This window comes from Schistocerca piceifrons, chromosome X, assembly GCF_021461385.2.
Source record: "Schistocerca piceifrons isolate TAMUIC-IGC-003096 chromosome X, iqSchPice1.1, whole genome shotgun sequence".
NCBI lineage: Eukaryota > Metazoa > Arthropoda > Insecta > Orthoptera > Acrididae > Schistocerca > Schistocerca piceifrons.
Window position 1 is genome coordinate 703,833,389 of NC_060149.1, and position 27,142 is coordinate 703,860,530.

Sequence of the window (27,142 nt, forward strand, 5' to 3'; positions counted from 1 at the left end):
AAAGCTTCCATTCTCTTTACAATGAATTTTCTGCACCGAAATATATGCCTATGTTGCAATATGCTTGGCAAAAGGCAGGTTATGACATTTACATACACAAATAATTATTTGAAAATGTAATTAATGTGGCACTTGATATTGGACTGCTTTAACGCGGAAGCGACTTTGAATGTAAAAACGTGGCTTTAGTGATGTTTGCGCATTGTTCTCTTCCAATTTGTTTCAATCACCTCATCAAAATCCACCATCTGTACTATGAGGACTAATATAAGCACAATCAGCTGTGTTGGATGTGTGGGTTTTGCACTATTATAATTACTTTAACCACAGGGTTTTCGGCACAGGTGATTGAAAATGTACATGTCAAACATATCCCATTTACCTGTCGACATCTTAAGTGGTATAGTTTGAAGTTACGCCACTGTGCCTGCTATTGTTTTCAGTTGGCTCAATTCAATTGTCAAAATTCAGAACACAAGTGTGGGCTGCTGTCCTGCAAGGAGGAGGCAGGGCTCGATTCCTGCACACCACCTCACCCCTCTGGTGGTCCTAATTCTAGTTAGTAAGATAGAAGCACTGAGTAACTTAGAAGTTGATATCCTTAGTGTAGTGAAGCACCTTAAATCACTTAATAAATCCCAGTCTACCAATCAAGACAGAATACCAATTAGGTTTCTTGAGGATGCTGATACAACAGTTCCATACTTTGCAATCACACACAACCACTTACTTGATGAAAGATCATACCAATTACTGGAAAGTTGCACAGCTCCCACCAATATTTAATGAGAGGAAACAGTATTAATCCACTTAATTACAGATCCATACCAAAAACTTCAATTTGCAGCAGAATTTTGGAACATATACTATGTTCAGACAACATGAATTACCTTGGCGGCAGATTCAGAAAATACTGCTCTTGCGAAACACAACTAGCTCTTTATTCACACAAAATAATGGGTGCTATTGGCAGGGGATCTCAAATTGATTCCATATTTTCATATGTCCATAAGTCTTTCAACAGTGTTTCTCACAAGAGACTTCTAACCAAACTGCATAGAGTATCACTTCAATTGCGTGACTTGATTTGTGATTTCCTGTCCGAAAATTCACAGTTCGCAGTCACTGACGTGAAACAGTAAAACCAAAGTGAAGCTCGCATCCCCCGAAGGATATGTTATGCCTACTGATGTGCCTAATCTGTGTACATGATTTAGGAGACAATCTGAACAGCCACCTTAGATTGTTCACAGATGATACCATCATTTACCATTCAGTAAACTCATCAGAAGATCAAAACCAATGGTAACATGACTTAGGCATGAAATCTGTATGGTGAGAAAAATGACAGTTGTTTCTGAATAAAGCAAAGCGTGAGGTCATCCACATAAGTGTGAAAACAAATCCTTTAAATTTCAGTTACACAATAAATCATGCAAATTTAAAGGCTGTCAATTCAACCAAATACCTAGGAATTACCATTACAAACAAATTAAATTGGAATGCTATAGAGGATGATGTGGGGAAGACAAAACAGAGACTACATTTTGTAGACAGAACACTTACAAGATGCAACAGGTCTACTAAAGAGACTTCCCACACTATGCTTGTACATCTTCTGCTGTGTGGCATGGGATGTTTACTGGACACGATTGATGGAGGATATTGATAAAGTCTAAAGCCAAAGAACGGCAGCTTGTTTTGTATATCATGAAATATTGGCCATAGTGTCATGGATATAAGTGGGTTGGGGTGGCATTCATTAAAACAAAGGGGTTCTCCGTTGCAAAAAGATCTTTTTACAAAATTTTAATCACCAACTTCTCCTCTGAATGCAAAAATATTCTACTTTCACCCACTTACATAGAAAGAAATGATCATTGTGTTACAATAAAAGAGATCAAGAGCTCATGCAGGAAGATTTTAAATGTTCATTTTTCACCACATGCTGTTAGAGAGTAGAACGGTACAGAAATAGTCTGAAGGTTATTCGAAGCCCCATCTGCAGGCACTTAAATGTGAATTGCAGAGCAGTCATTTTGAAAATTGTTTACACTTGTGGCCAGCTGCTGTTTTGTGATGCCCATAAATTGCGCTACAGCGAGAGGAAAACGAAACCTGTCAACATATTTTGACCAAGCCAAAATTCTTCCCTAATATGCAAACCAAGTTATTTTTGGATCTACTTCTATGCTAAGTGCCCTCTTGGTTCTATTCATACCATTGTCATCTATGCATTGCACAGCTATGAATGTCCACAAAAGTTATCATCAAATTGGGTGAAAAAAGTAAGGTTGAAAAACACCTTAAATCTAAGAAGCATTCAGTTCACTGGCAGGCAAATGCTGCTGCTTCTCAAGAGAAACAAACATTTATAAAATAGATGTGAATTTTGCCAGGGTGTATACACATATTACTAGAAGTAGATGCTATGTTTTCAGGTCTCTACTGATAGCATAAATAATTTGAAAAAAGTAATACAAAAAGTACTGTTGAATTTTGCATAAGAATCTAAGAAAGACACTAAATATCTCAAAACATGAATAATGTGTTACACAATTTTGGCTCTAAGGGAGTATAGATGTTCTTAATGCATGAGGGTATTACAAAATGGTACTAAAGAGCCACAGTGGCCAAGAGACTGGACTCTTATCTGGGTGGAGCAAGCTTAAAAAAACCGTTTGGTCATCCAGATTTAGGTTTTCCTAAATTGAATAAAGTAAAAGCAGGATTAGTTTCTGCCATGATAATCTATTTCATATAGAAGTTGACAACTGACATCACTGACAGGATACTGAAACCTCATCATCCAACCTCACTTTTAGTTTATGCCTTTACACCGATGGAGTTGAACGTATTGCTGCATCTTGATATTTATTTGCAACACCAAACTGTCAAACACTGACCAAAATTGAAATACTGCAACTTGTACTAATCTCACCTTGAAGAATAATCACTAAAATTACTCATTCAATGAAAATGAAATAATCAGTTGGATAATTTGGCAAATTTCATAACCATAAATAGATTCTCACACTACAAAAAATAGTAAATTTACCTTGCTGAAAGTCAGAGGCATCTGGATTGCTTCTGATTTATTTTCCCCATTCTTGCCAATGTCTGGTATTGCACCACTTGCTTTATTGAAGACCAGTGGACTGTCTTCCCCATCATCACCAATTTTTCGATCTATAAACCCAGTATATAATTGAATTGTTACACATCTAATAATAATAATAATAATTAAAATTCTTTTACAGAATCTGAAAGTTAGCACACATGCTGTCAGGAAAAAAATTACATACTATGTAGATTTTGTCACTGTGCAAGCAAAAAAGTTTAAACAATAATGTTAAAATTTGTTAAACAGAAGTTTTCCTTCACATTCAACAGTACAACAGTTTTGAAACCATTACAAAACTCACCTCTGCTTTTATCCGCTCTGGATGTCTTCATGTTTGCAAATTTACATTTTACAGCCAAATCAGGAGGGGCAGTCTTGTAATTTGTGTTTTCAAAAATTATTGTCTGAACAGGAGGTGATGTTCCATCCAATACAGTTTTATCTGTGGCCTGTAAGATGTATTACAAACACAGTTACAATTTTATGATTCTAGTGCTAATGCTATTTACATTCCTCTATAATGCCCAATAAATAGATGGGAGTTTAAGCAGAAAAAATCCCCCCTTCCTTCTCTTTCTTTAAATAGGTAAGATGAAAAGCAGTGAGAGAGGTTAAGGCAAACAAGAATAATCAAAAGAAATAATACGTATGAAACACAATTTCAGGTAGTACATTAATGCAAATATCGTACACTTTTAGTATACTACACATCAGGAAATGTGAACCTGAAAACAATAACTCACATTACTTTCATTTTAACACACACTGATATTGAGAGGACAATAGTGCTCATGAAAAATAGTTTCTAATGACTGAGATTTTCTAATATTTATTTCCATGTGCTATGGCTGTTGCCACCCTTTGACAGGCAAGTTTCCTGTTCTCTCTGTACCTATTCAAAGAACTGGTACTTAACAACTAAGCTTTGCATAATTCATAAAATAAGCTTTTGTCACAGTTTAGTAGCAGATATAGGTTCCAACAGCTTTTAACTAGAATAAAATTGCATATAATTCACATTAGAGAATTCTGCAACTAAAAATTTCATGAAAATAATTATGTATGGCTCTTAGCCAACATGTGTAAACAACCATATTAGGCATTTCCCTTTCTGGTCTAGTGTTTATCACTGTTTACTTCCGACACTGAAGTGCCAACCTTGATTCCCTGTGACCACTTCGGATCTTTAACTGATGACAATGTCTTTAACAGCATTCACTTGGCCTCACGAGATCAAATAATGAGCTGGATAATATGGAAAAAATAAAGGAAAGGCAACAACACACCTACAGCAGGCTGATGCACTGCACATAGAAACATGCAACACATACAGAACTTTACTAGCTTTTGAGCTAGTATAATGCTATTTCTGTTGAATGCTTCTAAGCACCAGATGCTTGTCAGCTACAGGTTAGTGGCTGACTTTCCTTTATTTTACATATTATCCATCCAGGAATTTTCATTGTTGTTATTCATATAAGAACCTGCTCAAATTAAATAAGCCCACAAAATCAAACTGGAAAGCTTCCAGCATGTTGGGAGCCACAAGTCCATTTCTCTACTTGCACCCAACTTACAAACATTTTATATGTGTCTGCTGGTAAGCTGAAATTGAAGAAATAACACAACGGAATAGAAGTGACAAAAATTTTTTGCTCTTAGCCTTTATATGACATTGTAAAGTGGAAGGTAGCCCTATAGTACTAGTGGTCTCTCTCTCTCTCTCTCTCTCTCTCTCTCTCTCTCTCTCTCTCTCTCTCTCTCTCTTTTTTTTTTTTAAGAATTTAGTAGCTATTTGAGTGTAATCCCTCAATGTTGACCGTAGGAAATGAATATTTCTGATCAGTTATATACTAGCATCAGACTCAAGGGCAAGTCACAACATTTGAATCACAGATTTACTTCAAACTTTGTATGCTTTTAGTACAACAAAATGTGCAACTAGTAACACATTTTACGAGTAGAATATGTACCGGTGCATTGCCATTCTATCCACAAGATAGCAGCAGTTAAGTGATTAGCTTTCAAACTCCATAATCTTTTGATTGCTGACTCAAGTCCTGCTTTTTTTGTTTCTTAAATATACATTTTTTCAACACTAGGTTATATTATTTCACATACATGACATCTGAAAAGCAATGCATTGAGAAAACACGTGTATCTGCATGAACTTTATTGAATTTCTGGGGTACTTTGCTGTTTACTAATTTTAATTACAACAGCAAATTTATAATATCATTATCACTAAGTAAATGACACAGCACACAAAGTTTTCCTCAAAATATATGGAGGTGACTCCCAATTCTTTGACTACTGTGATGATGAATGTCATCAAGATTCAATGATTAATGCAGTTGCAAAACGTTGATTAAAAGATGCATTCTTGTACTGTGTAAGCCTTCAAGAGGCGGACCCTATTCGCAAATCATGACAGGCATACATGTTTTGTTATTTACTTGTTGATCATTATAAAGATAATATTTGTTGTAATAATTACAAATAGTAAACAGTCAAGTAATATCGAAAATTCAATGAACATTTGTGGAAATACATGTTTTTTCATTAAATTACCTTCCAAGTGCCACCTATATGAAATATTATGACCAGGAAGAAGAAGAAGAAGAAGAAGAAGAAGTGCAGGACCCAGTCCAGCGATAACAGAGTTTCAATGCTAACCACCTGCCTGCAGTCATCTAGAGTTCAGAGCTGCGATGCACTGGTAGATACTCTAAACATAAAACTTCTCTTGTGATTTTCTTGAAACTGTAGCAGTAGTACACCATACAATATACATATAATGTTGTCCTAATAAACTGCTAAAGGTGTACAAAGTTTGAAGTAAATCTATGATCCGAACATTGTGGCCTCCCCTCGTCAGTTAATGGATTTGACGTAGGCCCTCATCGCAAAACCTTACCTTGAAATTAAAATCAACCAGAGCACTATTCTTAAATACCTGATTTCATTACTCTTCCTTCAAATTTCTGGTGAGGACTTTCAATTCTACTTCAATCTCGTGTCATCTGCCAAGCAATGTTAACAAAATAATATTGAATGTTGCGCATTGGGAATCTGTTTATTCCTCAAGTAAGACAAATGAAAAGTGAAGAAAACATTTTAAGAGCACATACTACTTATTACAACTACAAAGAACACCTACCTAATGCAAACATCATGACAAGTGAGAGAAAACATTACAGCACAAATATAAATTGTGAACCATTTGCAGCACAGTAATCCCACCTTGCTTGTGGCTGAAGAAAGTAAGGTATCTTAGAAGTTGATGAACTTGTGCAGTCTACTGAATATGGATGCAAGATGAACAAACCAACAATAGTAGCCGAGATGAAACACAATAGTCAAATAATGCTATTAAAAAAGCTTAGGTTTGTCAATGACCTAATTCTCAACACTTTAAAGACAGCAGTCCTCTGGGTGTCACACAGGGCATTGTGCTTTCATATTTTATGAATGATCCCCACCCCCACAACCACATACACATGCAAAGTCATTAATATAACAGAAATCGATACGAAACAGTTTTTTATATCTGTAATCCCATAAACAGAGGCCTGGTGTTCTTACTGAATCCATAATGAAACAAAGGTCACATACATGTCATTCTTTTAACATTTTTGAAAAATGTAACCCTCCAAACAAATGGCTTGCAAAAATTAAATCTCTGAGGATGTGTAGATAAACAAAGCCATCACACTATATTGGTAAATTTAATTCTTACACAATACCAATACAAGTGTTTATATCAACATTCATCCCTCACTCTCAACACACCGTGATAATCTTGATGCTTTGAGATTTTCTTCGAGACCTGAATCTATCACAGAACTAAAAAATGAAATCCATCAATCAATTGAGCAACACAACATATTCTGTGGTATATTTAGTGCAATTGCAGAAAAAACCCTACTCCAGATAACAAAGCTCATCAGAGTTAGCTGATCTGCATATTAGGCCCTCTGTATCTGCCACTTCCCACCTAACTTTCCCATTATTAAGTAGAAGAACATTCAAATAAAATTATACGTAAGAGTCTACTATGAAAGGTATTCTGTTCCCCAATTATTAAGAGACATATAACAACTAACTTCACTGGTGGTAGGGGAAACATATAACTGAGGAAGGTAAATAAAAGAAATGAGATGTGGTTAAATGTGCATGCTGTTTATTATTATTGTTCCTGATTATGACTCATGTCTATTACGAATCAGAACTGTTTTGTTGTTTTACAGTTCACAAAATTAAATTTAATGCCCTTTTGTAGTTGCCTTTCATTATTAGATGCTTACCTGTGAACTTTAAACAAACACAATTTAATTCTGTAACACATCACAGAAAAAATTCAACAGTGATGACTAACTTACCTCTCTAGCTGTTTTTGCCTGGATACTTTCACTATTTGGTGTACTACGATGGCTGCTGGTTCCAGATTGTGGCTGCTGATCACTTACTTCCACAGCACTGCATAAAAAAAGCAGATGATAAACTGAAACGACATAGTTGCAAGTAAGATCTTAAATAATTATAATTTCAGTAAACTCTAACAAACGTCAGGACCCCTTCTTTAAACACTCACTCATTGATACAAGCCAACTTATTTGCCTCTTTATTTTGAAGTCAAAAGACATTACTACATGAAGGAATGTTTTAATGACGCGGTTGGCAGTACACTGAGGAACAGTTTCAATGTACCTAGATATACCCTTATGAATGGCACAGCATTGACTTGGGGTTGAATGGCAGGAAATGTGCCAGGAATCAATTTGCATTGGGGGCATTACCACTACAAGACAGATTTGAGATTTTTTTATCTTGATTGTTTTATTGCAATGTTAAAAACCATGAAAAATTGTGGTTAAGTTTAAAAAAGATTCACTAACTGCAGTGTTATGGTATCCTAGTTAAGACAAATGTAGTGGTTTCATTACTTTACACCAAATGCAACCTATTCATGACAGCCAAATGTGGCGGCAGATGTAGGATTAAAGTAGAAGACTACTATCACTAATTTCTACCACAAAAATGAGGAGACTGTCTTTTCTAATGATATACACTAATGAAACATACAAATAACAAAATGAATTTACAGCTTTTTGATTAATTTCCTACATTATAGGATCCAGAAATCTGAAACTGGCTCTTGTTGATAAACGTATTACAAAGATTTATTCAAAAGAAATTCTTCAAAATATAAGTTTTCCACCTTGTTAAATTATCAGATTCAATTCCACAAATAACGTAACATCTTATGAATTTGAGGCTTTGATACTTTATTTTCATTTATTTAATTTTAGTATGAAAATAATATTTGGGTTTCATGTCCTGTTCAGGATGGGATGATGGAGCAGATGTTCTGGCAGGAAAGGAAATCTGAAGTGTGCGTTCACAAGAATCATCCTGGCATTTGTCTTAACTTGTGTAAAGAAACAGAAAATTAAATCTGGATGTCCAAATGGGGACTTGAACCACTGACCACATGGGAGTCCAGTATCTACTTCACTACTCCCCCCCAAGAAAAAGGGGGGGGGGGGATAATTAGAAATGTGCTAAGGGTGGAAGACAACTGAAAAATATTAGAGAGAGAGAGAGAGAGAGAGAGAGAGAGAGAGAGAGAGAGAGAGCGCAAAGGTATGCAGAAGTCATATTCCTAAAGTGAGAAAGAATCAATGTAGAATGGATAGAGAGCAGAGAATAGATACTAATGTTACAGAAGTTCACAATATCAAAATGAATTTATGGGTAGATGTTAATGAATAAGTTATTTCAATGTAAATGTCTCAACTACATCACTAAATCATGAATGAAATTTTAATTGTTGCTATTCAGATATTGCTGAATCTGAATTTGCCTTTATACAGTATGTTCTTTTCCTTACCAGTGATCAACCTGACTCCCTAATACAACTGCTAACTGTTGTAAGTTTGGAACAGTTCCTGTAGCTGGTGAATTTGGTCGCAATGATGCATTAATTGGTTTTGTCCATGCATTCACCGGAGGTGGAGGTGCAGGACTGTTCACATCTGTAAAACGACAAAATTACAAATAAACTAATTCGTTCCTCATCACTTCCAGTACAAAAATTAATAATAAATGACATTAAGATATCTCGCTTCTGCACATGCTAACAACAATACCAAGTATGGTGTACAAACTATCAAATTAATGCATTCTACTCTAATATATTTCCAAATCAACAAATTCATTTGCACACACCTTTTGTTGGGAAGAGACGGCTTTGCTTGCTTGTGTCTGGAGCTCCCACATGGGCACCTGAATTCTGTTGCTCAGCCATCTTCATCCTCTGTTTGACAAACCGAGGGGGAAGTTTGTTCTGTCGCTGACGTTCTGTAGGGAACTTGGCTGCCGGAGCTGTTGGTGCAGAAGAAGTAGTAGGCACCGCAGCTATGGTAGATGGTGGACCAGAACCTGCACTTCCTTGGTTTTGCAACCCAACTGCTGTAGCCTGATGCTGTTGCTGCTGCTGCTGCCTTTGCTGCTGGGCAGCTGGCTGCTGGGAGGGTTGCTGCTGCTGCTGCTGCTGCTGCTGTGTTGGTGGTGTTGGTGTTGGTGATGGTTGCTGCTGCTGAGACTGGGGCTGCCGTTGTACTTGCTGTTGAGAAATTTCTTGTTGAAGGACAGTTTTGCCTGTTATTTGCTGTTGCTGCTGTGGAACAGACTGTGCTGTCATTCCTGAAGGTGACCCCTGGCGTTGTGGCTGGGTAACAAGATGCTGAGATTGTTGCTGAGCTGGAGGCTGCCCCTGCTGTGGTGTTGCTGGTGAGGAAGATGGTGACGCTGCTGTGGTTGCTGGAAGCCCTTGCGGTAGTGGAGTCTGTTGTGCCTGAGCCTGAGGTTGTGGCTGCAGCTGCTGTGGTGGAGGATGGCTCGATTGTTGCGTACTCCCGGGCTTAGATTTTCGTGGCTCCTTTTCCCGGGGAGGGCGACCAACCGGCTTCGTCTCCTCAGAATTTCCTTTCTGGCGCGCTTCCTTCACATTCTTCTTACTTCGCACTTCTTGAAAGCCGCTGTCTGCACCAAAAGCGAAATTCCCATCCTCGACTGTCACTTCAGGCTGGTCATCAACTATCACCACACCTACATAGCACAGGCAACACAAACAACACTCACACCCAATCAGATAACAAATCTGCACAGGAAAAACTACAGTAGCATTCACAAGGAAACAGAATGGATTGGAACAATGAGAGACTACCTGAAGTTACAGGTTTGCCCAATTATGACAAAGTAAGGTTCATTTCACAACTAAGCATTCACTAAGAGGAATAATTACAACAGTTATGAACTATCAGTAGACATCACTGACACACATCTCTACTATTAGCACATTTCCTAAACAATGTTTTAGGAACAGGCACAAAGTCAAACACAGATAATGAATGACAAAACATGGATAGTCTAAACGTACTTTTCAGAAAGACTGACATACGATAATTCCCCAACTGACAGATACACAATTTATTATACACTGCATGCATATTATCAATAAATTTTTGATTAGTTACAGGCAACAACAGAACATAATGTAAGAGACTACACAAAGGTAATGAAATAGGGAGGCATGTGAGCAGTAGTAATTTATTACCTTAAAGGCAACTTGAGTGTATCTGTTCATTTATCAAATGGGTAATGTGATCAATCTCAAAGTACCTGTACTTAAGAAACAGCTGACAGCAGAGGTATTTTCAAATTACTGCTACATTAAGAGCTTGAAGTGTTTTGTTGGCAACTTTACCAAAAGGACTATTTAACATTCAATGCTGTGCACACAACTGTACTATAAGTACTATTATTATTCTAAAAGCAAATTTAAATTGAAAAGTCATAAAAGTGTGCAGCCAGTTTCTAGAAAAACACACTTGGCCATCATAGCTGAAGATAAAATTTTTGCTTCAAACTTTGAGAGGAAGGGAACTGTATGCACTCCCCACCCCTCCCCCAAAACCAGAAAGGTGGAGGAATTCCAAGAAAGGAAGGAGGTAGCTTAGTAATTGTAAGGAAAATGGGCTAAATGGTAAAATAATAAAAATCATTATTCTTGAATGCTGTATGGCAAAACTCATTCTTCTTCAATGCTGTATGGCAAAGTAATTTGAGACATATAGTAGAGGAATAATTATTCAAAGAAAACAAACGCAAAGCCATTGAGATGACACAAAGAGAAATAATCCATCTGCAACAATTTTTTGAAATAGAATATGAAGGCTACCTTTAACTTCAAAAAATCTAATATATTAACGTTCAGTATGCGAACACACAATTAAAACTGAAATTTAGCTTATCAATGGTACTGATCTTATGCTTTTAGATTAACCAGTAGAAAGAGCAATGTGAAAGTACTGCGCTTGTTCAAAATCCACCAAGCAACATAGAGAGAGAGAGAGAGAGAGAGAGAGAGAGAGAGAGAGAGAGAGACTAAAAGGGAAGTTCATCTACCTCAGAAGAACCACTTTTACCAAGAAACACGAGTCAAGCAACAAAATAATTTCATAATTAATAAATTTATGTGATATCATCTTCAAATCTTTTATGTACCATGACACCATATAGACACTCATGGTTGGCACATTAGGCTTTAGTAATAGTAGTAGTAGTGAGGGGGGGGGGGGGGGGAGGGGGGAGAGGGGGGGGGGAGGAGGAGGAGCAGCAATTAGTTTTACTGGAAAGAATGTTGCAGTACAGGATGTGGGTGGATAATTTCCATCTTTCCCAATGCAGACCTCCAAATATCAAATATGTCTCACTTCCTATCATATACAATTTGGGATTGTGCAGGAAAGCCTGTTGACAGTGTACAGTCTCCGTAACTTCTTAATTGTAAAATATGTTGATAACATGTAAAAGGATGCCTTCCAACTATTTTGGACAAAATAGTACTCAATCTGATGAATCATTAATAGATATTTACTATGAAAAGTAAACATTCTGACATGGTTGTATGCAAAAAAGAACTTGTTGAAATGACTACATACCATATGCACACTGGAGTCAACAGTACAATGAATTTCTCGTACAATCTGTATGTATTAACTTACAGAAGAATAATTTGTCAGTACATATGTGATGCACTTGTGGAGTTAAGCGTGTGTCCCTGGTATGTAAAGCAATAGGAATGACAGTACCAGTGAAGCCACATAGTTGAAAATCAATATGATATAATAATACCTAGGGTAATAGGTACCAAAAATGACAAGACACTGCAAATCTCATTCTAAACTAATCTGTACAGCAACACACTCCAGTTGTGGACATGTAGAATGCATTTTACAGATGCAGAGTTGTTGCACGTAAGAATCTGTGCACACTAATATCAAAATATTTGATGAGAATGGCCGTTTTATTTATTTTCTATTACCACTTGGGATTTTGGCAACAGTAGGACCTGTTTGAAAGGAAGGGACTGAAATTATTTTGTCTAAAATGTATTAACAAAGTCAAATTGGTTAGATGACTATACCCGGGCCGCTGAAACATTGCACTTGACGTTTGCGCATGAAGTTGGCAGCGTAACAGAGTAACAACTGAAGAACGATAGGCGCTAGGCGTTCAGCGTGGGGCGCCAGCCAATCACAGCACAGTGAGCACAGCTGTTACTCACGTGCTGTGACGTCAAAGTTCCCGCGTTGCCGGCTTTGTTTAGTGAATGTGTATACAACGTGAATTGTATGTTGTTTACCGCGTGTTTTCGTTGTACTGTGTGCTATATCGTTGTGACTTTTGTTACGTTGTGAGTGTACATACTTGGAAAATGCCACCGAAAAGACTTCGTTCACTTAGTGACAATCCTTTGCGTCGAGTGGTGCCGCTAAACAGCCAGGCACTGGAGTTATTACGCAGAACTCGTGAGTTTTACGAGCAGGAGAAAAACTACGTAAGCATTCATGGACAGCCATCAATTCCTGCCGACAAAGTGGTGGAACGTACGTCGAAAACTCTTGGTATTAGTGCAAGAACCGTAGTAAGTAAGGGAGTATTACTACAAAACTTGGAAGATACTGAAGTGAGCCGTAATGATTCCGAGCTGTCTGGATCAAATAATACATTTTTATCAACCCCGGGAAAGAAGAAAAAGCGGCCTAGTCCTATCACAGATTCAGATTCTTTCCAGACTGATGCAATTCGTAGGCATGTTTATGCTTACTACAGCAGAAAAGAGTATCCGACTGTAGCTAAGTTATTAATCTCTTTAAAAGAAAGTGAACTCTTCAGGGGTGGTAAAACATCACTAAAAATTGTGCTAAAAAATATGGGTTTCCGTTACAAAACGCTAGACGGACGCAAAGTACTGTTAGAGAGGGCACATATTGTTACCGCTCGTAGTATTTTCTTGCACAAACTTGTGGGCAGAGACATTCATTCCATAATTTGGCTAGACGAAACGTGGGTTAATGACGGGGAAGCTGTCAGTAAATGTTGGACGAATAACACACCCAGCAGTAGCGGCCATCAGCCGACGGGAAGAGGAGCTAGATTAATTGTGGTTCATGCAGGCTCCTCCAGTGGTTTTGTCCCTGACGCACTTTTAGTTTTTAGATCAAAAAAGACTGGTGATTACCATGAAGATATGGATCACACACGATTTGTTGAGTGGTTCAGGAACCTTTTAAAATAATTTCCTGTCCCTACAACAATTGTAATGGACAATGCTCCACATCATTCGGTGATACAGAACAAAGCCCCAACCACAAATGATCGGAAAGAAGTTATGGTGCAGTGGTTACAGGCTCGAAATATTGCAGCGGATATGAGTATGACAAAGGTTCTGTTGTATTCTCTTGTTAAAGAAAATAAGCCTACGACACCTACATATGTAGTAGACGAAATTGCCAAGGAGCAGGGTCATACTGTAATAAGGCTGCCACCATATCACTGCCATTTCAACCCTATTGAGTTAATATGGAGTGATGTAAAAATGTATGTAAGGAACAACTACAAGTCCTTTACAATAACAGAGGTGGAAAAGCTGTTGCGTGAAGCTCTTGTGACTGTGGATGCAGCCTCATGGAGAAAAAAAGTAGAGCACGTCGAGATGCTTATACGAGCAGCACAGACAATAGAAGGAATTATCAGTGGCCATGAACAATTAATGATTTGTCTTGCTGATGACGACGACGAAGACGGTTTTGGCGATGAGTCGGACAACAGTGACGATGGCGAGCTGGATGGAATTGCGCCATTATTGCTGTAAATTGGTGAGTGAAAAATTACGAATATTGATTATTTATTGCAATCTCGGTTATTATTTATTTTGTAAACTACGTACATTTTTGATTTGAAAGTACCAATCATCAGATGCTTGTTTTTTGTATTTCTTTGCTCCTTTATCGAAAGGGTGCGCATTGTTATGCTTTTACATGTATTGTTATACGGTTGTTTACTTCCTGTCATTGTAGTACAACTAAAAACGAGTTTTTATATACACTGTAATTGCTCACTCGCTTGCATTTACGAGACGGGACGGAAAACTGTACCGTCTGCTGTGTGTATAGAGGCTGCTGTTGCAACATCGCTATTACAGTGTAGCCAACCTAAATAGACAAAAAGCGAACTGTCAAGTGCAATGTTTCGCCGGCGGGGGTATAGTATTAATTTAGTAAATGCCCTGTCATAGATTACACACTGACCAAAACAAAAATACCTACTGTCTATCCCGTCACACTCATCATCACTTTATGAACTGCACTCTCTCTCTCTCTCTCTCTCTCTCTCTCTCTCTCACACACACACACACACACACACACACACACACACACACACACACACGTTGTTATTGATTTGGAACTGGAACTCTCGAGAAATCTGCCCAGTATCCGAAATTACCAATATAAAATTATAACAGTCCCATAAGTTACAGATGCTTCTATATAAAATCATTAAATGCACAGTTACTTACGTGATCAGGATAGAAGTGTTAGATAAACTTTTGATATGTCTGCCTTTCATTCATATGGGTCCTGATTATTTGCGTAGATTTGTAGATGGTGCTTTTTAACATAACTAGACCTTCATATAACCAGAAACACAAAAATTATTGTTCATTTCTGTTTTGAAGAAAAAAGATACTACTATTTCTTCCCCTTCAAAATTCATCACGGACTCAGCACAGCCCACCTCACAGTCATTCTCTAAACACAAACAGCATTTTTGCAAGACAATTCTTTCTTTATCAACAAACTTAAAAAATATCAGAATACTGAACTCTGAAAACCCTATCCTCTTTCTTTCCCCAAGCTGACAAAAGCAAGTGTTCGGAAAGTGCTGGAAGCTGGGAGGGAAAGGGGGAGAGGGGGGGGGGGGCAGGAGGGGTGCATAGTGTCTTTAGTTCATTGTTATTGTGCCATGAAAATATTTATTACCTGATAAATATTCACCATACTTCATCTGTGTAATGGAAATTAATTATTTTTGTAAAATGTTTTGATCCCACTGTGTAATGTGTTTTCCTACACCTAAACCTGTGCTGCCCTGACCACCGTATTTCCTTCAATGGTAAACTGACAACCAAAACTAACAGAAAATTTTGATCATAAGCAACTATCTTTCCTATAAAGACAAAGTTATCTAAGCTAGTACTTGAAATAGTTTTGTAGTAATGAAACTTACTTGCATAGTTGTTAAGATCATATTTCTCCAAAGCATTTGTCTTGTCTTTTTCTACTTTTTTCTTAGCTGAATTAGGTTCATTGATTGCCTGTGCAACTATTGTACTGTTATTAACTTTATTTTCATCCACTTTGTTCACTGAATTTGGTAATTCTTTTGCTCCATACTTATTACCCACTGTTGCTGGGTTGTTAGTGATGCCACGGTTCTGTGAGCGGTTGTCTTGAGATGAAGCACCCCTCTGTGCCATACCTCCCCCACTATTATCACTTGTATTTCCAACATTGCCTACAGGTTTTTCTGAAACAGGCATTCTCGCAGAATGACTTCCTCCACCTCCAGAACCACCTTTATTGTTCTTTGCCCTACGGCTCATGCTGTGTGAATCACGTGACTGAGGGTATGTATGTTTCCCATTATGAGTACCCACATTTCTTTCTCGGTCCTCTGTTTCACTGTTTTCAGAAGTGGTTTCCCAACATTCATCACCACCATCAAAATTATGCGTATTCTGGTTTGAAGGCCCTCCAAATGCCCGTTGAGATGTCCTACCTTGCCCGTGACCCCCTCCTCGACTGCCGTTGCCTCCTTTGCTTCTGCTGGAGTCTCTACGTTCACTCTCCGACTTCCGCTGCATTCGAGGAGGTATGTGCCCCGACATCTTGTTAGCACCTGGGTGATGTCTCACACCACTACCTATAATTCCAGCAGATAGTACTTGCTGCTTCTGTTTTATTTTGTCTTCATTGCTAATGATCTCACCTCCGAGATCGTCTTTGTTTATTTCATTTACAACAGGCTCCATATTTTTCTGGTTTTCTTTCGCAGTATCAGGAATAACTATTTTTGTTTCTTCAGAAGGTTGTCCAAAGGGACTTTTTGATGAAGGAGGACCATAACCATCCATACGTTTTCCCAAACTTCCACGAAACCTGAAACCACCACGTCCCCTACGTGAGGGTTCACCACGTGGGGCAAATCCTTCACGACCACTTCTAGCACTTTCATAAGGACGTTTCTCAAATCTACGAGAATCAGATGATTGAGTGACTTTCTCCCCTTCGGGTCTCCTCGTATCTCTGTTGCGTTCATCTTTTTCTGTCTTTTTTGTGTTCTGTTTGGGTGACCTGCAATTAAAAAAAAAAAAAAAAAACACTTATAACAATTAAATGTGAAATTTTCCCGAACACTTTAAACAAAATGAACTAATATTTAAAAACAAAAAACAAATATTTACATTTTTACAGTACTCCAATTATAATTTTCATTTAACAGTCAGGTAATGAAGAACTGATGTCACAACAGACTTGCAGAATAGTTGAGAGAAAAGTAAAACATCTCAAAAGATGTACCAATTACTAGTAAAACAAATGATACATTTGAATATCTGATTCTGTAGAGGGAATTCTTATATATGATATTTGCAGAGCAAAGCCACTGAATAATTATTTATGAGCTACTTAAAAAACATTATTTCAGTTATAATGGGGAGAGAGTAAGAACAAATAATTCACAAAGAGATGGACTGGGGTATATCAGCTTTGGTAAGAGCTAAAGGAGAAAACTGTGTTGATGATGAAACTTCCTGGCAGATTAAAACTGTGTGCCCAACCGAGACTCAAACTCGGGACCCGGGAACACAGTTTTAATCTGCCAGGAAGTTTCATATCAGCGCACACTCCGCTGCAGAGTGAAAATCTCATTCTGTGTTGATGATGTTTCCCATTCTGGGTAGAATGTCATTCTTGAGTACCTGTAATAAGTAATGTGAAGATAACTATTGTAATTACATGATTTATCTATTGATATATAACATCAACTGTGGGAAATAGGAGAAAGAGTCATGCCATATTTTATTTCCATAAATGTTTCCTTCTAAAACATAGGTATAAAACTATTGTACAATTAATTTACACTGCACTTTTGCTGCACATGAAGAAAAACAACATTTCCAGTCCCTACTGGAGAAAGTATAGCATCAGCAAGGTACTGCAGTTACATGGTGTGTTGTTTAAGAAAAAAAGGGGTGTGTGAAATTTGTTGTAATTAGTTCCACATGCTTGATTGAAGATGCAATAAGTTTTTATATGAAGCACAGTGTGACTAACTGACCCATCATGAACATCTGCAACTACTGATTAAATATCATGAAAAATACAAAGGTATTCACAGAGTTTCACACATCAATAATAATTAACAATGATGCTGAAGTGAAAAGAGTATAAATATGCAGGTACTAAAACACCAATTACCTCAATGGCAACAGCTATTTTGTGATATTAAGAAAAATAAACCTCAGATCACTGTGATTTTCCCACCTCAATACCTAATGTTACTAACGTAAGCTTGTGTAATGTGTTCAAATCTAGATGTAGTTCGTTTGATTCCTTGAGTGCGAATCGCAAAATAATGGAGGAGAGTGTCACAGAAATGATACAGGGTTTGGGCTGGACATTATTAAAAGAAAGGCATTTTTTGTTGCAATGGAATCTTCTCACGAAATTCCGATCACCAACTTTCTCCTCCGAATGCGAAAATATTTTGTTGACACCGACCTACATAGGGAGGAAGGATCACCATGATAAAATAAGGTAAATCAGAGCTTGTACAGAAAGATATAGGTGTTCGTTCTTTCCACGCACTATACGAGATTGGAATAATAGAGAATCGTGAAGGTGGTTCGATGAACCCTCTGCCAGGCACTTAAATGTGATTTGCAGAGTATCCATGTAGATGTAGATGGGAGGAGAACAACAGTTTCCTGGCCACTATTTGGCCAACAAGGAAAGGTGAGACAGTAGCTTCAAGATACGAATCATCAGACACATATGCCAATGTTGCATTTAAAATTGCAAACCTCTCTACAGTGTCTCACGTAGTAAAACAGCTTGTCACATTTGACGATTACGAATAGCCCAGGGGCTATTCGAGACAAACGAGCTTTGTGCCTGTGTATGGCTTTACCCTTTCATTGTCACCACCACCGCCACCACGGCATTACGCACGAACTCCACTCATTGCAGTCCAGACACCTGATATACAGTTAATTCCAGTGGAATCAAATAGAAAGGCTTTCGGCGGTCCACAATCCATACCAGCAAATAAATAAATAAATTGTAAAGCTGAATGAAGTGAAAGTAATGGAACTAGCTATACTATGGATATGTGAAAGATTCATCAACTTTGGTTTCAAGCTGGCTAGGTCCAATAGCTATCTTCATATTTAAAAATATAAAAATTTTCTTGATTGCACATTTATACAATAATGACCAGTTACAACTGCTCCAGCAATCATCTTCGAATTTAAAGTTAACAAAAGAGAGTACTGTTCATAAAAAGCTGTGTCTGCTAACAATATGTACTGCATAAAAATAAAAGAAAGTGACAGAACATACCACTAAAAATGTTTACAGTAACTAATTACATGCAGTACGAACACACACTGAGTAATGAAAACAACCGTGTGTTCTATGATGCAAGAATTTAAGATAGAGACAAATGTACATCTGCTGCTGGACACAACGGTGTGCACAGTAACATGATTAAATATGTTGCATAAGAACAAAATTTGCAAGGAAAAAAAATTTTGGCAGTATTAAAAGTATTACATATATGCAAATATCGAATGCATATTCTAATGAGCAGGTTGCCATTTGATAATGGAAAGATACCCATCAGTAAAGTCAAGGAGACAGCAAGACTGCTTCCTTGTGTACCATCTACAGTAGTCCACAATACATCAGCAACTGATAACAAGAAGTCAGAGGGTGAAAATGACTTTATCGTCTGTATAATGGGTTCAAACGATGTGGCAAAAAATGAAGCAGAGGTTTGCGTGAAAACGCTACAGAATTTTTTACAAGCTAATAAATGCAGAAACACAGTAGTTGCCACACTTCCTCATAGGCATGATCTGATTTATAGTTCGTGTGTAAACAAAGAAATTCGGAAAACAAACATTAAAATAAGGAAACTGTGTTCTCAATACACTAAGTGCGATGTACTGGATATAAGCAAGCTGCATGGAAATCTGCACACGAAGCATGGAATGCATTTGAACTATGAAGGGAAAAGATTTGTTTGTGATCGTGTTAGTGAAATAATCAAAGAAAGACTTGTAAGGGATAGAACAATTTATCAGCTTCCTGAACATCCTTCCAACAGCAAGGAAAACAAAATAAAGAAGAAAGAAGAACGAAAATAGAACACTGCTGACGTTCCTAATTTAAACTAGAGGTATGTGATGCTGTAAATATGATTCCCAATTACCAAATCTTGAATACGCCCGAACTAAAAATTTATCACCATAATGTGCAATCCCTGCGTAATAAGATCGACGAAATTAACGTTCTATTAACACATTAACTTAATGATATCTCAGTGTTATGCATTTCTGAGCACTGGCTTAACCCAGAATTAATCCAGAATACGAAAATAAACAAATTTGTCTTGGCTGCTTACTACTGCAGGAAAAACAGCAAGCAGGGTGGGGTAGCAATTTACACAAAGGATAATGTAGATTTTATTACACTACCTGACTTAACTAGGGCAAATGTCGAAAAGGATTATGAAATTGCAGCTATAAAAATTACTCAGTTCAACCTGGTTATTGCTACAGTTTACCGATCACCGTCCGGGAATTTTGAACTTTTCTTAAAAAAAATGGAGTCACTGCTAAATAAAGTAAATAAAATGGGTTGTGAATTGATAATCTGTGGTGACTTCAATATTGACTTCCTCACGAATAGTGGAAATAGGGAGACCATTTTGAACCTTGCAACGTCCTACAATTTAAAGGCTGATATAAAAGCAGCTACCCGAGTATCAGAAACTTGTCAAACATCTCTTGATCAGATTCTAGTAAAGAAGAGTTTACACAACACCTCACTAAAAATTTTCAATGCAGGTTTTAGTGATCATCTCGCTCAAATATTAAGCATAAAAGTACAAGGCAGTATTATTAACAACATGTCTTTTAGAACAGCATATTGAAGCTATAATCAGCATAATGTGAACTACTTCAACAACTTATTACAGAAAGAAAAATTGCTAGGAGTGTACAAAATGAACGATATAAATGAAAAATTCGACACTTTCATTGATACATTAACCCATTTCTTTGAACTTGCATTCCCACTGAAAACATTTACCATACGGGGAAACTCTAGAACAAACAGCTGGATCACAAAGGCAATAAGGGTTTCATGCCAGAAGAAAAGACTACTTCATGAAATATGTAACTCAAAAAATTCCTCACCTGTAGTACGCGAATACTATAAAAAATACTCCAAAATATTAAGAAAAGTAATAAAAGCAGCAAAAATAATGCATAATGATGAAATCATTTATAATTCAGCTAATAAATCAAAGGCTATGTGGAGTGTTATAAAAAAAGAATGTGGAGAATACAGACAACCTTGGAAAAATATAACACTATCACATAAAAATAAAAAAGTAACAAACCCCTTAGAAGTAGCTAACACATTTAACAACTTTTTCACAGGTGTTGCTGAAAATATGTTACAATCAAACTTTAAGAGCATCCAGGCAAATGAATATAAAATAAGTGCTTGTAGAGGATCAATGTACATCAGTTCTGTTTCACAAGATGAAGTAGCTAAAGCAATAAAAGAACTAAAAAATTCCAAATCGGCAGATATTGATGGTATACCTGCAACAATGTTAAAGAAGAGCGCATCAAACCTAATTGAAGTACTCACACATTTATGCGACTGCTCACTTCAGGCAGGCACTTTCCCTGATGTGTTAAAAACATCAAAAGTTATTCCTGTATATAAAAAAGGGGATAAAGACAATGTAAATAACTACAGACCCATCACAATTTCCTCCTGCATCTCTAAAGTACTGGAAAAAGTTATGTATGAGAAACTTATGAAATTTATAAATAAAAACAGCATCCTATGTAAAGAACAACATGGATTCAGAAATAAGAGGTCAACGACAACTGCTGTCTATGAGTGCATCAATTCCATCCTAAACCTGATGGACAAAAAACAGGAAACAATAGGAGTCTTTATTGACTTGTCAAAAGCTTTTGACATGGTGGACCATAAAATTCTGCTATCAAAGCTAGAAAGATATGGTATTCGAGGTCTGTCCAACAAGTGGATCAGGTCCTTCCTGACAAATCGTATGCAGGCAGTATGCGTCAAGCACACAAATATTGAACTAAAAACTGTATCTAATGACTTATCTGACTATAAACAAATAAAATGTGGTGTACCCCAAGGATCCGTATTGGGACCCCTTCAGTTTCTTCTGTACATAAATGATCTAAGCCTAAATATTGATGCATAAAAATCAATCATATTTGCAGATGACATCACGATTCTACTAAAAGGAGACGACGGTGTACAGTTACAGCAGACAGTAAACACGGTCACGAAACAACTTAGCAGCTGGGCACAGAGTAATCAGCTTGTAATAAACAGTAAGAAAACCGTTGCTCTAAAATTCCACATTGTTCCTAACAAGGACATGCTTATCCCATCAGTCTCTATCAATGACGAACCAGTTGGTAACAGTACTGAAACCAAATTCTTAGGACTTTGGCTGCAGAGTAACATCAGATGGAATAAGCATATTGAATATCTCAATGCAGAACTGAGCAAAACATGTTATCTTCTTTGTTCATTAAAATCAAGCTGTAGTGAGAAAACAGTATTGAATGCATATCATGCGTACTTTCATTCTCGTCTTAGATATGGGGTCACCTTCTGGGGAAACTCTAAAATAGCTAATAGCACTTTTAAACTACAAAAAAGGGCCATTAGAATCTTGTTTGGGTGCAAGCCTAGAGACTCTTGTAAACCCCTGTTTAAGAAATCTGGTATTCCCCCATTACCATGTGTATACATTATGGAAACCCTTTTGTTCTTTAAATTAAATGTAATAGGCAAGGACCAGAGACTACAAAAAAACTGTGATATACATGAGCACTTTACCAGACAAAACAGAAACTTACATATGACTCAAATCAGCACAGCACTGTGCCAAAAAGGTACTTTTCACATGAGAGTTAAGCTTTATAACAAACTTCCTGAAAACATAAAAGCTATCACTGAGGTCAATACATTTGGAAAATCTATAAAGTCATATTTACAGCATCACTGCTTTTACTCCATTGAAGAATATTTAAATTTATGAAATGTGTTATATAAATACTTACGTGTAAAGTGTATTATTGTAAGCTTAAATATGTATGCCTTGAAATTACTTTCAGACTGTATATTTATAACTTGACTTGTCCAATGTCTTATGCATAAGCTGCTATGTAGACAACAGGACCAATAAAATACAATCTACAATCTGCCTGAAAAAAAGCAACCCACACTTGGTGCACTCTTTGGCCTCTTGAAACTTGCATTTTCTTTGTTAAATTATTTTGTAATTTACTGATGTGCACCTCTTAATTATCAAGTGTCAGCCTGCTCATTAGAAAATACCTTTTGTCTTCTCATATATTCTCCCAACATTTTAGTAGTATCACTTGTGGAATTCTTTTACTACACTCAGTTATACTGCAAACATTCTTTTTCTAGAGTATTTTGTTTAATTTTGTTTTCACATTAGAAAAATAAGATGACACTGTGAGAAGAATCTGACCAAATACTGAAAGACATGAGTGGAAATAAGGCCCCTGGCATAGACGACATTCCAGTGAGAACCCTGGGGAGCCAGCCATGGCCAAAATATTTCACCTAGTGTGCAAGATAGACAAGACAGCAGAACTACTTTTGGATTTTAAGAAGAATGAAATACAGTATAGCCCCGCTTCGTACCCGGAATTAACGTTTTCCCGCCATTTATGACATTTTTATTGGTCCCGTCAAGTTTCCTATACCCATAATATTAATTTGCACTTGATTTTGCATCAACATATTTATAATTTTCCCGCAATTTACGCATTACGAAGAAATGTTTGTGGAGAAAATATGATGCTGGCAAAATGTTGGCCATCCAGTAGTGTTTACAAATATTATGTGGTTAAGTTTCTTGACACCAGGGCACTCTATTCAGTGGACTTGAACGGGTAAACAAGTAAAAGTTTTAACAATTCATGCCGTATCTCCCGCTGCTGCCCAGCTCTACGTGGCGTGGTGGCTATTGGGAGTATATAACTAGGTTCGTTCGAATGAAGATATCATGACCAATCACAACCATTTCCAAACTGTCTCTACTGCACAAATGCAGTTTCGTGAGTCTTGTGATCATCGTGACACCTTTGTCGAACCATATTTGGCGTGTTTCGGCATATGGCAATGTGGAGCGCTAGTTGACACAGTCATTCACTTTGTGTTGTTCAAATGTTTTTAGTGTAAACACAGTGCCAGTTATGTATTGTATTCATGCTGAGCAAAATGTGTTTCGGGAATTTATTCTCGTTGTCAAGTTCAGTATTTACATATGTATTTCTTTTTTATGTTACACAAACAAACAATGTGAGTGATAGTTTGCGTGTGTGTGTGGTTTTCTACATAACTGATGAGGCACAGTGCCTGATAACCTCAAAAAGACTCAGAATAACACACATTCAAACACCATACAAAATACTTATTTACATAATTGCACTTGACAACGAGAAAAAAATTCTTGAAACGTGTCGTACTAAGCATGAAAAAATACGTAACTAGTGCAGTATCTCATTATTTAAATAATGAATGACAGCTGCAGGCTTTCCAAAAACACTGATTATGACAATTGAAATTAAGTCAAACGTTTCCACTTGGCAGATAGTTATCAATCCCAGTTACATCAGCGGTTTTTATTAGCTAATAGACCTTTATTAGACAGTAAAAAATTCACTGACAAGTCTTTTGATGCCTGTTATGTACATGCATCATACATAAAGTGCAAGGGGGTATCCTACACATAACTTTTACAGCTTAAAACATTATTTCCCACATTTTACATTTTCCCGCATTTTACACTATTTTTCTGAAGTCCCTTGAAAAGTGTAAAAGCGGGGTTTCATTGTAATTCTATTTCTGAAGAAGGCAGGTGTCGGCAGGTGTGAATGTTACCTAACCACTAGATCAATCATGGCTGCAAAATAGTGACACAAATTATTTGCAGAAGAATGAAAAAAACTTGCAGAAGCTGTCCTCAGGGAACATTAGTTTGGATCCTGAAGAAATTCAGGAACATACAATATGAAATTGAGACGAAAACTTACCCTACAAGACCGGCTGAAGAAAGGCAGACTTACATTTATAGCATTCACAGAAATAAAAATTTTTGAAAATGTTAAATGGACCACATTCTCCGATATTTTGAAGGTAACAGGCGAAGCATACAGGTGAAGGTTATTTACACTTTCAACAAGAACAAGACTGCAGTTATAGAAGTCACACAGAAACGAAAGGGAAGTCATAGTTCAGAAGCGAGACAGACAGGTTTGTAGTCAATCGCTGATGTTATTCAATCTGCACATTGAGCACAAGGAGAAATTTGGAAAGGGTATTAAAGGCCATGGAGAAGAAATGAGGCACTGAGAACCACAAGGACCCAAAACAAGAACACACAGTTTTGAGAAAAATAAATATCTGTGAAAATCTAATTCATAGACAAACCAGCTGTATTACAGGTCTGGCCTCCTATTTTTAACCCAGTATCAACATCCCACACTTCCTAAGAAAAGATAATGTACCTATTTAGGTCACTAAATATTAACTAATATTTAAGATTAATAATAAATATAGTGTTAATTCACAATATTTACTTATATAGGCTAGTGAGAATAGCGTGTTTTGACAGTTGGAAAGTTTTTAATTAACGGTAAACTCGAATATGAACATAAAAGAATAAATACTACTACACAATACACAATACACAATACACACACACACACACACACACACACACACACACACACACACACACACACAAAATTATGACCTATTCCAACACTTCATAGTCACTGTTATTTTCATTACCAAATTCTGTGGCTTGGGGTTCAGATAGAACTAAAAGTATAAGTGCTACTACTATGTTCATGATGCGGACACTAAATTATGTTGGCAACACTAGATAACAATCGATCAGAGCAACAATATTAGGCTTTCTGCTTTAAACTCACATGGAAATGAATATTGGAGGAATCTGTGAAAGACATTTTTGTGAACGTTCATATATACAATGTGGGCCAGCATACACAAAGCTGATTCACTATAAGATCCATAGATGTCAGGAGCAATGTCAAAATTCATGACAGTCTGCTTTAGGCCCTTATGATTCTCTTAAATAAAAACTTTCAGGTTTGCCAATGACACTGTAATTCTATCAGACAGATAAGGGTTTGAAAGAACTGTTGAACAGAACAGATAGTGTCTTGAAAAATGAAACAAGAGGAACATCAACATAATTAAAATGAGAGTAATGGACTGTGATTTAATTCAAACAGGCAATGCTGAGGGAATTAGATTAAGAAATGGGAAATTAAAAGCAGTAGGTAAGTTTTGTTATTTGACTGGTAAAATAACTGATGATGGGCAAAGAAGAGAGGATACAAAATGCAAACTGGCAATAGCAAGAAAAACATTTCTGAATCACAGAAATTTGTTAACATCCAATATCAATTTAAGTGTTAGGAAGTCCTTTCTAAAGGGTTTTGTCTGGAGTGTAACCTTGTACTGAAGTAAAATGTGGACAATATGCAGTTCAGACAAGAAGCAAAAAGAATATTTTGAGATGTGATATCACAGAAGAATGCTGAATATTAGATATGTAGATCACATAACCAACTATGAGATACTGAATCAAACTGGGGAGAACAGAAGTTCATGGCATAACTTACCTAAAAGAAGCGATCGGAGTGTAAGTTGCATTCTAAGACATAAGAGAATTTTCAATTTGGTATTGGAGGGAAGAAGGGGGGGTGGGGGGACACAACAGCATTGGGTAGGCCAAGGCTCGAGTACAATGAACAGGTTCAAATAGATGTAGGTTGTGGTAGTTTTACAGATAGTGTAAGTTTGCCTAGGATAGACAAACATGGAGAACTACCTAGAACCAGTCGTCGGAAAGAAGACGATTACATCAACGGTGACAACACATTGAATGAAGTAACTATGCAAACTGCTGCGCCCTTTAGCAGATGTGAATTGTCTTAAACAGTAGCATCACTATAGAACACACAGTAGTTTTAAAGACTCTGTACAACATTTGTACTACACGTGACGAGTTACTGTAAATATATTTTATGCGTATGTTCTTTGTCAATTTCTGTTCTTGATAGACAGTATATATTTTAAGCAGTTAGAACCTTTTATAAAATGGTTTGCTCTGAGCACTATGGGAGTCAACTGCTGTGGTCATCAGTCCCCTAGAACTTAGAACTACTTAAACCTAACTAACCTA

General features: G+C 36.9%; 1 protein-coding gene across 2 annotated transcripts in view; it reads right to left on the bottom strand.

Moving 5' to 3' along the window:
• Window positions 1–27,142, bottom strand: part of LOC124721518 (protein PRRC2C-like) — a 244,063-nt gene that overhangs the window by 65,663 nt on the left and 151,258 nt on the right. For both annotated transcript variants that reach the window (XM_047246536.1, XM_047246535.1), the window contains 6 exons: window positions 15,764–16,890; window positions 9,356–10,237; window positions 9,018–9,162; window positions 7,507–7,603; window positions 3,426–3,573; window positions 3,059–3,189 (listed from right to left, as the gene is read on the bottom strand). In XM_047246536.1, the coding sequence (XP_047102492.1) occupies window positions 3,059–3,189; window positions 3,426–3,573; window positions 7,507–7,603; window positions 9,018–9,162; window positions 9,356–10,237; window positions 15,764–16,890 (2,530 nt within the window). The remainder of the gene's footprint in view (window positions 1–3,058; window positions 3,190–3,425; window positions 3,574–7,506; window positions 7,604–9,017; window positions 9,163–9,355; window positions 10,238–15,763; window positions 16,891–27,142) is intronic.